At 41.0% G+C, this 14879-nt stretch overlaps 1 protein-coding gene across 4 annotated transcripts in view; it reads left to right on the top strand.

Moving 5' to 3' along the window:
* Window positions 1-14879, top strand: part of arhgap17a (Rho GTPase activating protein 17a) — a 35506-nt gene that overhangs the window by 17814 nt on the left and 2813 nt on the right. For 2 of the 4 annotated variants that reach the window (XM_023291054.3, XM_023291053.3), the window contains 12 exons: window positions 335-403; window positions 573-654; window positions 2582-2709; window positions 4757-4868; window positions 5852-5933; window positions 6108-6188; window positions 6292-6405; window positions 6621-6712; window positions 8359-8506; window positions 8830-9114; window positions 9909-10057; window positions 10816-11358. In XM_023291054.3, the coding sequence (XP_023146822.2) occupies window positions 335-403; window positions 573-654; window positions 2582-2709; window positions 4757-4868; window positions 5852-5933; window positions 6108-6188; window positions 6292-6405; window positions 6621-6712; window positions 8359-8506; window positions 8830-9114; window positions 9909-10057; window positions 10816-11358 (1885 nt within the window). Of the gene's footprint in view, window positions 1-334; window positions 404-572; window positions 655-2581; window positions 2710-4756; window positions 4869-5851; window positions 5934-6107; window positions 6189-6291; window positions 6406-6620; window positions 6713-8358; window positions 8507-8829; window positions 9115-9908; window positions 10058-10815; window positions 11359-11463; window positions 11486-14879 lie in introns of all 4 variants that reach the window. The other 2 variants (XM_023291055.3, XM_023291056.3) reach the window with 2 other exon arrangements.

The following is a 14879-nucleotide window of genomic DNA, read 5'->3' as shown; positions in this document are numbered from 1 at the left end:
ACATGATGTGTTTTTCTGTCCAGGAAGTGCAGAACCTTGTGCTTCCCCTTCGATAGTTCTCCCTCCCAATCTCCCTTAGTCCTGCCAACAGCAGGAGGATTTATGACTCACGTAAAGCTTAGCCGACCACTGACGCCTTTCCTCATGCCACCTGAAATATCCTTCAATTTGATGAATCACTGTGTAGTAGAGATTTAGATGTTATTAGCAGTAAATCTACCTTTCACCTTATTTATTTGTTACCAACTGTATTTGTATAAAGCACATTGTGGCTTGATTTAGAAAGTTAGCATAAAGATTATTTTTCAATTAACTTGATGTTTTTATCTAACAGGATCAACTTGCTGCAGACATGTACAGTTTTTTCTCAAAAGAAGGCGACTATGCCCACTACTTCATAACGGTGAGTGCAGTGTGTCAACAAGCCCAACATGTTTTCGCATGACTTTCTGTGGGAATGTTCACAGCTGCAGAGTAACTGGGGAACAACTATTTTATTTGCTTTTCTGTCACGTACTTCGCTGCTTGTCCTTTTCTACTCACCCCTCATCTATGTCTCTCTGTTTCTACAGCTCTTAGAAGCTCAGGCAGATTACCACAGAAAGTCTCTCACTGTTCTGGAGAGTGTCTTGCCAACCATCCAGGCTCAGCAAGGTATAATACATGCCAACATGCCTTTAACCACACACACATGCACACAAAGCAATACAGTATTATTCAAAAGTTTCGTGGTCAATAAGTCCTGGGACTTTTTGTGGTATGCATGCATGGAGAGCGTCATGGTCAGCCTTGAGCAACATCTGCATGTAGTAATTGTAAGGACACCATGTGGACCTGTGCTACACATGTTTTTATGACCATTGGTAGGTGGGAATTTGTGTTTTCACCATTGACTAGAAACCGAAGTGAGGCAATCTTCATGCTGAGGATCATAACTGCTGACAATATGTGGGTTGCGGCTACCATCAAGATGAGAAACAACAGATGTCACAGTAGAAGAGCTAAGACTGGAGAAGTCCCATCAGGGCAGAAGTGCATTAGGAGCATGTTTATTGTTTTCTTCAACATTAATGTGGGTGTACGCTGCAAATTTGCCTTCAGAGTCTCACTGTCAAGGTAGACTTCTACTGCAACATCCCGAGGTGTCTAAAGGGGAACATTTGGCAAGCATAACTTGAGAACTATGGTATGATGGTGCTTGGGAGCTCTAGTGCCCAGTCATGGCCCAGTCAGTTTTGTGGCCAGCCAACAGTAACGCCAACATTGCTCCCCACCACACCCTACTTGCAAGATTTGGCTGCCTGGGACTTCTTCCAATTCCTCAAAATGAAATCAAAATTGAAAAATCACTGATTTGACCTGGTTAAGAGGTTCCTTACTCATCAAAGATGGTGCATGACATATTTGCAAAACGGGACTTCCAAGGAGCGTTACAAGCATTGCAGCAGAACTGAGAGCAGTGTATTGTAGCACAAAGAGACTGCTTTGAAGTCACGGCTTTTGATTTTTATAGACACATACCCTGAACTTTTTGACTGCATCGTGTGCAAACAAGAAAGTACTGTCCAGTGCATATGTTAGCTATTTCTGTTTTTCTTAATCTTTTTTTTTCTGAGCAGCAGCCCCTGTTTTACTTTCATCCCTGTGTTTTTTGGTGTCCCTTTAAAAAAAACATTTCATGTTAGACACTGGAGAAGTTTGTTGAGAGGTCTCCTGATAAGTAGTTTTTGGAGAAATAGCAGTTTTTCATTCACATCTCCTGCTGGCTTCAGAACCAAACCAGCTACTCTACTTTGTAGTTATATCCATCTGGTGTGTTTTTCTGACTGGTCGACTTCAGTTACCTCAGTTGTGGTCATTGTTAAAGGCCACAAATTGGACCCACATATTAAAGAATAGTCTTTTGTTTTCACCGCTTTACTCTTCAAAAATAATCTCTTTTTGTGTTTTACAAACAGAATGTCTCCTCACAGGAGGTTTTTGTCTCGCTCTGTACTCTTTAGCTGTGTCTTGTTCAAGGAGCTTGTTTTTTCTGCACATGTGGTCTAAACCAGACGAGCCTGGTCTCCCAGCATGTGGCGATGACTCAGGAACTCCACACACACCCCCACCCTCTTCCACATCACACCCACCTGGGCTCTGCAGCCCCCACCGACTTTTCCCGTGCTCCCAGCCTCCCTCTACGCTCGCACATGCACACACGTGCACTCATAAACATAGAAAGATGGCTTAACAGTCACTTCTGCTAGCTCGGAGCATGTGGTTGTTATTTGGCTGTACCCTGTAGGGGGAAAGAGGACTGGTTAAAAAAAAATTTTTAAAAATGGCCCGAGGGAGATTTGTTGACCCAGAAATCTGCCATCCAAACTAGCAACAGGCCTCGCTTGCACTGAATCCTTTTTTTTATTGCATACCACTGTAACAGACAGGTCATACAAATAATCTGCAACAGCTCCATCACAACACTTGTGTTATGTGTCTTCAGGTTTGACTCTAAGTGAATGAAATTACGCTCTAGTGTCCTTCTCTCTCTCTTTCTCTCTCCCTTTTTCTCACCAATAATTCTTGTCTTTGCTTCCAGATTCATGGACGGAAAAGCCTGCATTTGGCACGGGGCTGGATGAACACCTGAAAAGGAGTGGAAGGGAGATTGCCCTGCCAATAGAGGCCTGTGTCATGATGCTTCTGGAGACTGGAATGAAGGAAGAGGTAGAGTGAAGACAAAGAGACGCAGGGAGGGAAGGAGAGATTAGACAGGAGAAATACGAAGAAATATGCTCCATTTGTAGCATTCTACATTAATATTCTGTTGTATGGATAGAATAGTGGAGGCTCTGAAATGCTGTATGAGTGAAATTGAATTGCTATGAATCATCTTCTCCTATGTGTGCAGTACTAGAGTGAAGGAAAAGTGAACTGAAGTGCCTTGGTTGCTTCAAGTTACTGTCATGTGGATGTTGGGAGCAGAGGGTTGGCAGGCCTCAAATAGCTGCCAATGATGCTTTTGCACTCTTTTAAGGCTACATCTGTTGATTTAATATGAATTATGCAGTGTAGTCCTTTGTTCTGTTGTCTCCTGAATACCCCAGCCTTCATTTTCTAAATAGTAAGTGGTGCATTCTGTGTGGGTAACGGTGGTGTGACCAAACATACAATGGTTTATTGCGGTGGTATGGGGCTTAAATAGTAACCACATTGCCTTATTTTAAGACCACATCTATCACATGACTTGAAATGCAGGATATGTTATATAAATTTACAGCAGCAGTTGTTAAGTTCAAAGTTTGCCTAGTGATTATGTAAATTCGCACTACGTGGAGATTAACTAACATAAAATTGGCTACACCAGAAAACTTAAAGAGAAAACTTAAAATGCAACTATGAGATACAAGAAAATCTTACATATGTTCAAGAGTAAGTGTAAAAATAATGTAATGTCACAGAATTATATAGTAACAGTAATACAACATTTCTTCTGCCATGCAGCATATTTTTTTCATTAATTACATGCCATTTTGCTACACAGCGGCCCAATAGAGAGCTGTGTTACTGATATACTGTTTTGATATCAAGCTAGCTTACTATGATGTGGCTATGAAGTGGCTTATGCCAGCCAGCAAGTTAATGCTAATGGTAATGTTACAACATTACAACGTTTAACATGCTCATGAAAATTATTTTAGTATGATTGTTTTGGCCTTGGATAACCGCAGTGGGATACCCCATGATTCAGTTCACCATGTAACGTTAGCTACAGTAGCTAATGGTTAGCAGTTAACATTACTTGCAGCAATTTGACATGAATATACATGACTAACCTGACTAATAATACATTATTTTGTCTTTGATTTCTGCCTGAGTCACATCAGAAATGGTATTAAGGACAACAGTTTTCTTTTTTTCCAACAAAAAATGCCCCATATCCACTGGCACCAGTTTCTCAGAAGTAAATATTAGGTCCTTTTTCTTTTCTCTGAGAGAAAAGATGAATAACTCTGACCAGGTGGGGTGGTGTGGTTTAAGCTGAGGTACATGTCTGCAGACATGTGCTTTGGAGCTCACTTTTAATCTTGTTTGCTAACTTGGCTGTTCGTTTGTTTTCTGTCTCTTAACCATTGAAGTAGAAGAAGGAGCTGTGGCTGCAATTAGCAGCTCCACTGCTCATTGACATAATTGAAACTAAGCTTTTATTTGTTTGTTCACATGAACATTCGAATTTTCAAGGAGATAGATAGATAGACAAACTGTAAAAAGGGAAGCTCCTGATCTTCTGTATTGCTTTTCCAGAAAAGCGGCCACCCATTCTGGCACAGTGGTGATTTATGAAATGTAAATTTAGAATACAATAGAATGCACTTGTCTCCTGTTCATAAATCAGATCTCTTTGTGTGTCCGTGTTTGTGCAAAAACAGAGGTAGAGAGAGTGCAAGTGTTAACTGCAAAGCACATTATTTGTTGCCCTATTCATTCTCTTGTGAGTGCAGCCTGTGTTATTATGGTGTGAAGACAGCCTTTGTTTGTGTGTGAGAGTAAATGTGTGCTCTGACTGTTGGGTGTGTTTGTTTGCCTGCTTTAAGGTTTCATTATGTGCAGCTGGCAGAGGGACTTTATGTAGTGGATTTATACAGAGCCTATCTGTAATTCAGTGTTGGGAAAGCATGACTGTTTGATTATGTGGAAATTAAATGCCTAGAAGTGTCTTTGTAGTTGTTTGCTGTTGATGTTACTGTGGTTTATTTGTCTATGTGTGTGTCAGGGTCTATTCAGAATTGCAGCAGGGGCATCCAAGCTAAAGAAGCTAAAGGCAGCGCTGGACTGTTCCACTTCACAACTGGAGGAGTTCTACTCTGACCCCCACGCTGTCGCTGGTACATCCCAAACCAGGGCCTGTTATAACTTTAAAAAAAAAAAAAAAAAAAAAAATTCAAAATCAAGCAAATGTTGACATTTTTATAAACGTCAGTAGTCAGTGACAATTTTTTTTTTAACCCTGTGAACCCAATGTAGTTTGTGGGTATGTCTGTTTTGCTCCTGTCAAATTTTACTCTCTGTTGGCTCATTTTGTCACTGCAGTATGTCCTGCATCTCTATAAAGAGAACTTAAAAAACACTTTTGTGCTGCATAACAAAATAGAAATGTCATAATTTTTTTTTGAGTTTAAAGTTTAATTTATTTGTTTTTTTTTAATTGAAAAAAAAAAACTGTACTCAACACGTACAACATGTACAAGTGCCCACAAGCAGACATGTCAATGATTTTTTTTACTACTTAGATTTTTACAACCACTACAAACTCTCTGTTTTTCATACTAATCGGCACATCAACTTCAGAAAGATATACCACCATGCTGAATATATCTTCGAACAACCTCTGGACAACTTGCTACTCTGTGTGTTTTTTCAGCCATGCTTCATTCATTTTATTGCTCAAGTACACAGCCTGCAGTTCAGCCAAACAATATAAAATAGAATTCCTGTCATATGACTGTTGGTTGCATCTCACTTACTCTGCTTTTCAGTTGTGCTGAGAAGCTCATAATTTTTTATTTATTTATTTTACTGAATTTGAGGCAGATAGACTTTGGTGAAATCTCATAATTGTAGATTTGTTTAATTTTCATGATGGAACTGCATGTCACATCTGATTAATTCAGTTACTTTCAAAAAAGTTGCTGTAATTTTGATATATATTTTTTAAAAATGGCATACCTTTCAACCCCACTAGCAAGGTTTTGGGTTCAGAGGGTTAAATAATGGACACTGAAAATTCACAAAATAGTTTGAATTATGTAATAAAACATATTTGTTTCTGTTAAAATGTCTTGAAGAATGTCTGTATGTGTGGTTTCAGGAGCACTGAAGTCCTACCTGAGGGAACTCCCTGAACCTCTGATGACTCACCAGCATTATGATGAATGGATCCAGGCATCCAGGCAAGGCTTCTAACATTATCACTGGAAGTGAAATGCACCGATATTGAATGGATCCATCACTGTACAGCATTGAAAAAAAATGACAGGATAACAGATTGAGGCCGTTTAGCCATCTGGAGACTGGCCCAATAGTGCGCTCTACTTTCAATTATCTATTGTTTTCTATCATTCTAGTGTGTCAGACCCAGACAAACGGCTTCAGGCGCTCTGGGTTGTATGTGATAAACTACCAAAGAACAACAAAAACAACTTAAGGTTAGTTGCTCAAAACTACAATGTCTGGCTACTTAATGGCTTTAATTTCCTTTGTTGTATGAGATAATTTTTTACACCTGTGCTTCTTGTGTTTTTTCTGCAGGTATCTGGTGAAGTTTTTAGCCAAACTGGCTCAGGACAGCGAGACGAACAAAATGACTCCGAGCAACATCGCCATCGTCCTGGGACCCAACCTGCTCTGGGCCAAGACTGAGGGGTAGGAGGGGATCAAGAGAGAGAGATAATATTGAAGAATATATCTACATTTTATGTTAATCCAGTTGAAAACATAGACTCTGAGAAGTCTGATTCTAGTCCAAGGTGGTGAAGTGAATTTCTACAAATGACAGTCTGTTACTTGAGCTTATTTCAGTCTGCTGTCATTATGTTGGGAAGCATCTAATTTCTGCTCATCTATATGTGCACACCCAGGAGTCTGGCTGAGATGGCTGCTGCTACCTCTGTGCACGTGGTGGCCATTGTGGAGCCTGTCATCCAGCACGCTGACTGGTTCTTTCCTGAGGGTAGGTTTTTTCTACAGCTGCTGCTTTCTCTCTGACCTTCTCTCCCTTCTCTGTAGTCAATAGTCCTAAATGCAGGACTCATAGGGAAGGAAAATTATATTAACTGCCTAATAAGACAAGGAAATCGGTAGTAATCAAGCTTCCAATGCTCAAGATAAAAATCACTGCCGTGTCTATAGTTTGTACTCTAGAGGTTGGCTTGAAGGTTACAACAGAAAAACACATCATATAATTCTCCAGTTCTGCTTGTAAAGTGTTGAACAGGGGGAATCAAATAAGGCGAGTACAAATATAGAAATTGGATGAAAATATAACTCCATATTAAGAAACATTATGGGCAAAAGAGGCTATTTCTAAGATGTTTTCATAAATACAATTTGTTTGTAACCACCATTGTTGGACAAAGGCCATAGTAAGTATTGCACTAAAGAGAAAAATGTTTTTTCAACTTTCATTATTCATTTTTTTTTGTTTACCTCACAACAGTTGCCTTGCAGCTTATTTTTTTATTTGTCTACATTTAGGTTGTTGCTTCAGAATTTGATACCTGTACAGAGATAAGAACTCTGATTTCTATTTCTCTGTTTTGTGTCTGTCATCGGGATGTACCATTAGCCATTGTACCATTGTACATTACTTTAATAACATTGCCTTTATCTTCATTTGTTTATTTATTTATAAATGCATTGGCTCACACTACAGATAATGAACATTTGTGTCATTAGAGACCCTCTTAAGTTGCAGAAGGGAGGGGGGAGGCACACTCATACTTTAAAGGTTGCAATTCTATGTTTAATCTGAACAACAACAATAACAATACACTGTCTAGCCTATGAGTAATGTTCACATACGTCTGTAAACTCTCCCAAAATAGGATAGCTGATAAATTATTGCAAGGTCTGTTGTGCTATAGAGGCTGCATAATGTGACTGTGTGACTGGGTTCATGGCTGACTTAGCTGCTACCCGTGGGTCCTAATGGTACAGTCCAACCACTAGCGCAAAACACAAAATGAAAATTGGAATATTGAGTCATTTTTAAATTTCTGTTCACAAATCTATTTCAGAACATGATTGATTAAAAACTGAAACAATGATTCATTTGTGAGGTAATTTGAAGAAAGGCTGACGAAATTTTCAGACTCATTTTTTTAAAATTAATTTTGATGCTACATGTTACATCGACCAAAGTTGCGTCCTCTTAATGTGTTCCTAAAGTCTGCAAACATTAAGCAGTTGTCACAGTTTGTCAGGGTGGTCAGTCAAAACCACTTCCCTTCAGTCTCCCTTAAGTCCCTGTGTCTGAGACAGAGATGATGATAGATGGCCTACGTGGTTGGCACCAGGCTGCCATAATCAACTCTGGAGTGAGGGATGATGGGACAGTGAGAGCTGTCACCTCCCAATAATAAGGAGCTTGGTTAATTGCCGGCTGCTTCTGTAGGAAACTCCTTTCACTGTCTCTGGACAGACACTTGCAGGAAGGAGATAATTTTGTTTGCAAGTGTTTCTAATATGTTGTTTAATTAAAAAAAAAAAAAAAAAGAAGGCAATAACCTTCTTCTTCCCTCTTTTTCTTCAAGATGGAGCCCAGACACTGTTAACTAGAGATTACGCTCTGGTAAAAGTTACCCTTTCTTCTTACAGATGTGGACTTTAATGTGTCCGGCGTGTTTGTGATGCCCACACCTGCATCCAACCACAACAACCATCTAGATTATGACTCTGGCACCATTGAGAGGAAGAGGCCTGGCAGTATGGTGGGACCAGAGAACGATACGCCGCGCAAAGACAAGTAATTAACCAGGAATTACTGCATGTCTTCTAAGAAACCTCTTTTTCCTCCGTGTCCAAGGTTGTTTTGGTCTACACCAAAACACTGCTTATTCCAGTTAATTGCTTTTGAAGTAATTTTGCTTTAATCCAGCTGCTTTTTTCTGGTCCTTTTGCTGCTATTAAATTAAATAATCCTTATAATACGATCCACTGTTTTTATATATTTACTCCTCTGTGGTTACTCTAGGGTTTGGTGATTCTGGTCTAATCAGTGACTTTCTGATCAAAGCTGCGGTGTTTTCTGTTTTTCTCCGTTACTGTCTCCCTGCTGTCCCTGTATAGCACCCCTAACAAGCACTCGGACCACACCCTCCGTAGAGGCAGTAACACCTTAGGTAGAAAGCAGCACACTTCACCTGCCTTCCAGCCTCCTTTACCCCCTGTGGAGGCTCAGGGGCAGGGACATGGGGCCGGGCAGGTCCCCCAGCCCTCAGCTGAGCCCCAGCCCCAGCCACAAGCTCCACCAGGGGGTTCAGGGTTTGACAGTTCCCAGCATAGCTTGGCGCAGGGTCTGGCTGCTCTGGCAGCTGCTCAGCAGCTTCTAGCCCAGCACACAGAGGAGCTCAGGTAAGAGCTGCTTCCAGGCATCTCTGCTGCTGGTGGGGAATGACACAGCATGCCTTACAGACACACATGCATGCTTTTATGGTTTCACTTTTGGTACTGTGGGAAAATATTAGTGCCTTCTCTATAAGCAGATGTCAGTCTGATGAATTTCATAGAGTGCTGTGGATTATTAATGCATGACTCACAGGCATCACACAGACACCAGCCCTTCTCCGGTCACTTGGTTCAGCTTATTGTTTCTCTTGCAAAACCACAAGTTTTCTTACGCCACCACCAGTTGCAGCTATGCAGACTTTTCTGAAGCCATCCCACAGAAACAGCACAACAATGGACTCTGTCACTCTGCTAACAGTCACTCTGAAGGCCTCTCGACTTCCCATCCCTCTGCCTTCCTCCCCAAATCACTAGAATCAGCAGGAACTTCGCACTAACTGGCTCAAACTGCTTTGAAAAGCCTGGACATTGGTGCCTGTTATGCAAAGGCTGAAGGGTGTCTTTGATTTAGTTGGTGAAAGGACAACATTCATTTTGAGACAAATAATACTATTCAGTTCAGCATTCTTTCTGTCCTACAGACTCTGTTTGGAAGGTAAATTTAGATGAGACTCCTATTTGTGAGTTTTATCTTTGTAGAATATGACGGTGTAAAGCTGTTTAAAATAATGTTCTATCTACTGTATGAGCTCTAACCTTCACTGAAAACACTAAGAGCTGCATGCTGTTGTGTAAGCAGTACCCACATTTTCAGTCAGTTGAACTTGTAAAAGAATTTGTTTATTTCATCTCCTCTAAAGCAACCCAAAGCTACGTGACTCTACAGTAGCCCCAACCCCTGTACTCCAGAGGAATGGCTCTGGAGGAGGTGGCCAGACTGCGGGGCAGCTGGGCACTGGATCCCCCGGGGCTGGATCCATGGGGCCAAGCCCGCATATGATGCGCAGAGGTAGGGCGTGCACTTTGATCTATTGCAAACAGACATATTTCTGTAAAGATTTTCAGTCTCTCAAGTCATAAGACATTAAGTCAAGGGACTTGTACAGCTGGGAAGAATCTCAAAAATAAAACATTTTTATGCGCTGAGGATCTGATGACATGACGACGACCTAATTACTCTGATTTCACATCCTGTCTTCATTTAAATCTGACAATTGATTCCTTAGTCTTTTTGATCACTTACAATGCTAGGCTAGTGTTTATCACATGCCTGCATTTATGAGCTCATAAATCTATGTAGCATAGACAAGATCACTGTTTTTGAATTAAACGCTGAAGTCAATTTATTGTCACATGTTTTCCATTATTTTTATTATTATTATTATTATTGTAATTCTATAATGTAATTGACAGATGGGGACAATGATTTTGTTGTTGTGGCCAAAAAACGTGAAATAATCAATATAGTTGGAGCACCCACATGCCATTGAATGTTCTTGCTCAGACACCTCAGAACGTTACTGTAGAACTTACAGTCCGACTAATTCCCAGTGCACAACCATGTGAATGTTAAAGACAACGACAAGAATGTTCCTGGTAATCTTTTGACCTGACTGCAGCTCATCCACTGTGAAAACTGCTGTTTGTTCTCTTGGTGGTAGCTGCAGACCCACCTCTCATCGCCAGCTCACACTTGTTGCATGTGTGTGAATGTGAGACATTCTACACTTTATATTTTTTCTTCTAACATTTACCATCAACTTTCAGGTACCAAGAAGCAGGCTCCCGCTCCTCCCAAACCAACAAACCCTCCTCCCAGTCAGCCCTGCAATTCCATCAACCACACCTCATCCTCTGGCTCCTCTCAGTCCCTCAGCCCCTCCCCCAGACCCCTGTCCAGCCACTCGCCCACATCGCCCACCTCTTCCACCTCACAGCCATGTGCCACGCCCAGGCGCCACTCCAGTAACCAGCCCCCAATCCAGGCGCCCAGCCATCCGCCTCCAGAGCCTCCGACTCCGGCCAGCCCTCCGATGCAGCCTGCATCGCTCGGTCATCCCACTGGGGACCAGCAGAGCACAGACCCCTCACCTCCAGGCACCCCCACCCCTCCAGACACGCCTCCACCCTCCACTGCCAGCCAGGATGCCGTCGCCCCTCCGTCCCCGTCTCCCTACCAGTCAGGCTCCCTTCCCCGACCGCGGCCGGTCCCCAAGCCTCGGAACAGACCAAACATCCCACCACCTCCACAGCCCACCACACTGACCAGTGAGACCAACGGGATCTGTGCCACTGCATACAAGATGATGGGTGAGAGTCATTTGTCATTCAGTGCATGCATAATACTGTTTATATTAACTGCTAATTACTAATGTGCTCTATTTCTAACAGTCTTGCATTGTAATACCTCCACAGGTTAAAGAGGCACTTGTGAGAGGTTTGTTGATAATTAACACTTGTACTAGTAGCATTTGCACTTTTTGTTTGCCTCTCGGAGTCTAAATCATCACCAAATCCATTTTGTTCTGCCTGCTGCCTACATTGATGTCATTTATTTTAGCCCTAATGCACAACTGTCACTCTGTGTTTCATGGGCTTTTAGTATCATACCCATTTCTGAACCCATTTCTGATGTTCAATGCTCAAAATAGACATGTCTGACAGAAAATGAGAGTCACTTCCAGGGCCCACAGTGCTACCAGTTAGCGATTAATATCTTGCTTATACAGACAGGTGACAAATTAAAGAAAGGAAAAATTAATAAACAAATGTTCCAAATGTTCAATACAAAGGGGTTAATTTAGACTCCTCTGGAGGTTCATAGTTTCTCAGAATTTCAAGAAAATGCAGCTCAAAGAGCATCTCCAGCCACTACTTTTATACAGACACCAGCTGATGATGTTACATCTAGAGTCAGATGCCCTTGAAGCATCAAAGAGAGGCTTTATCCCCAAAATATTTTTTCTTTTCTGACATTCAGCATTTCAGAGAAGGCAGCAAAACACAGCTTTCCAGCTTAGTGTTAAGATACTAACAGATTGAGATTATACAATTAGTAGATCATCAACTGATGGAAAAACCTGTGGAAGACGTGAAGGTCTTCTATTATATGTATTATTTAAGATGTAATCTTTTCATCTGTCTGCAGACCTCTGAGTTTTTGCCCAGCTGCTTTTGTCTCCATAGAGTAGCAGAAGCTTCAGTGTAATAAATCACATGCTTCCTGCCCTTATCAATACACCAATTTATTCACCGTGGTCAAGAAAAAAAACATTTTATTTTAGCAATATATATATATATTTTTTAAATATTCCGGGCTTTTTCACTCACGGTGGCTTTGCATGCTAACTGAACAAACAGAATCAGGAAAATAGGTACATTGCTTTGTAGCAGTTGCCCAAGACTGTGAAACTTCAAATTATACAAGAAAATAAAGAAAGCGCTGGTGCATAGTAACAGAGGGGGTGAAATCACAGGTGGTTGCTGGGTAATCGGAGGGAGGGACGTAAACAACAACCAAGATGCTATGTGGAGTCTCTGTGAGTATGTGGAGTGGACGTAGCCCCACAGCTAACAGTTCAATATGTGGGCTACAGGAATGTTCCGTCACGGTCGTGGGAGCAGGGTGGCAACATTTGTTGTTAATAAAAGCAACGAGCGCTACGCCTCTTTCCTCACCACTCCCGGGTTTATTCCTGTCTGCCAAACCCGTCTCAGAGCCGTGCATGGTAACAATGGGGTTCGGAATAATTCCTGTAGTCATGTCTCTGTGAAGCACAACAGTACGCTCAGGAAAGTCCCTTCGGTTCTTCTCTACGGCTGTTAAATCATCCATGTAGTTGCCCAGTGATGATAGAATCGGTTTTTACTTCCTGTTGTCTGAACTCAGCTCTTCTCCTTCATTGCTTCATTCCTCCTCTGCGTGTCCTCTTTTAATTGCTGCCGGGATGTCTATTGTTGTTGTTGTTGTTCTGGTCACCATGCAGGCCAGTTTTAGCATCATCAGCTGGTTCCTGGTGTAAACAACACGAGCGCGATGTAGTTGCTGGGCAACAGCTGCACCGTTAAATCAAAGAGATTAATAAGGTGGTGAACAAACAAAGCAGAAGTCTCCCAAACTAGCACAGTTAAAAAAAAAACTCACCAGCAACAAGACAAAAGAAAGTAACAAAAAAGAAATACAAAAAAGTTGTGTGCTTCCTTTGGTTTGTCACCTTTCTGTACACAGATTAAGTCAGTTATTCAGTAATAATAAACTCTATTTATGTACACTACCATTCAAAAGTTTGAGGTCACCCAGGCAATTTCATGTTTTCTTGAAAACTCACACTTTTATTCATGTGCTAACATAACTGCTCAAGGGTTTTCTAATCATCAATTAGCTTTTCAACACCAGTAGCTAACACAATGTAGCATGAGAACACAGGTGTGGTGGTTGCTGGAAATGTTCCTCTGTACCCCTATGGAGATATTACATTAAAGATCAGTCATTTCCAGCTAGAATAGTCATTTATCACATTGACAATGTCTACACTGTATTTCTGATTCATTTAATGTTATCTTCATTGAAAAACTGCTTTTCTTTCAAAAATAAGGACATTTCTATGTGACCCCAAGCTTTTGAACGTTAGTGTAGTGATTTTCAAAAACAAAGCTCCAAACTTTTTTACAATAAAAATCTGTAATGAACGTACCTGACAACCAGAACTTAAGATATGAACAAGACAGAACAATTTGATGATGCCAGTTTTGCCTGGTGGCAAAATGAGAATTAGAAACCATCAGTTATGGCCTTGCAGTGAGCAGACAGAGGCAGTTATCAGGTCGCTGATATAGACTGTAGCCAGACCATTCAAGGTTTTACAAACTGGCAGTAAATTCTTAAGTAAATCAATTATGAGCCTCACAGGCAATAAAGAGCAGCTAGGATGCGCTGGCTGGTACTAAGGCAAAGTGCATTGTCATAGCAGGAGTGATCACACATTTCCATCAGTCATCCAGTACAGAATTTGATGAGCAGTAAATGCCAGAAATGGTTATTTCAGTCATTCAGGGTCACCAAAGGTCACATGGCCGTCTGGCATCAAAGCTTTCATTTATCATGAGTCACTCAATGTAATATGATCAATGACACTATAAGGGTTTGAAACTGATTTATTCGTAGCAACGGCTGCAACTAGTCATTATTTTCATTGTGGAAAAATCTGTTGATTGTTTGTTCAATTAATCGATTAATTGGTAGGTTTATAAAATGTCAGAAAATGGTGAAGAATGTCAATGAGTGTTTCCCAAAGCCTGAGATGACGTCCTCCAACTTCTTGTTTTGTGTACAACCCAAACATATTCAGTTTACTGTCTTAGTGGAGGAGGAAAGAAACCAGAAAATACCACCTATAACAAACTGCAAATTGAGAATTTTGAGTTTTTCTTAAAAAAAAAAAGAAAAAAATACTGAAACTGATAATTAAAATTGCTCAACTCTTTACATATTTGATATGTAGAACTGGATTTACTCATGCAGTCATTTTCAAACCCTTCACCATCCATCAGAGTTTTTATTGTGTTTTTAAAAAAAAATGAAACGTCATGTTTTGTTTCTCATTTTTAATGGCGTATTAAAGCCAGTGTTCCTTTACCCAGCATCCGTAACCCTGACGTGCATGTTTATATTATGAATATTTTTGCCATGTCACTGATTAACATTCAAAACACACCCTCTAAGACACACAGACTTCTTCCCATCTTCCATCTCCTTTCGCTGCTTGTTGCACTGCAGCTCTGGCTGCACGTCGCCACCTGCTGGTCACATGACCTCAGAACAGCCTCACCGC

Source organism: Amphiprion ocellaris, chromosome 18 (genome assembly GCF_022539595.1).
Source record: "Amphiprion ocellaris isolate individual 3 ecotype Okinawa chromosome 18, ASM2253959v1, whole genome shotgun sequence".
Taxonomy (NCBI): Eukaryota; Metazoa; Chordata; class Actinopteri; family Pomacentridae; genus Amphiprion; species Amphiprion ocellaris.
This window is presented reverse-complemented; position numbering and strand designations above follow the sequence as displayed.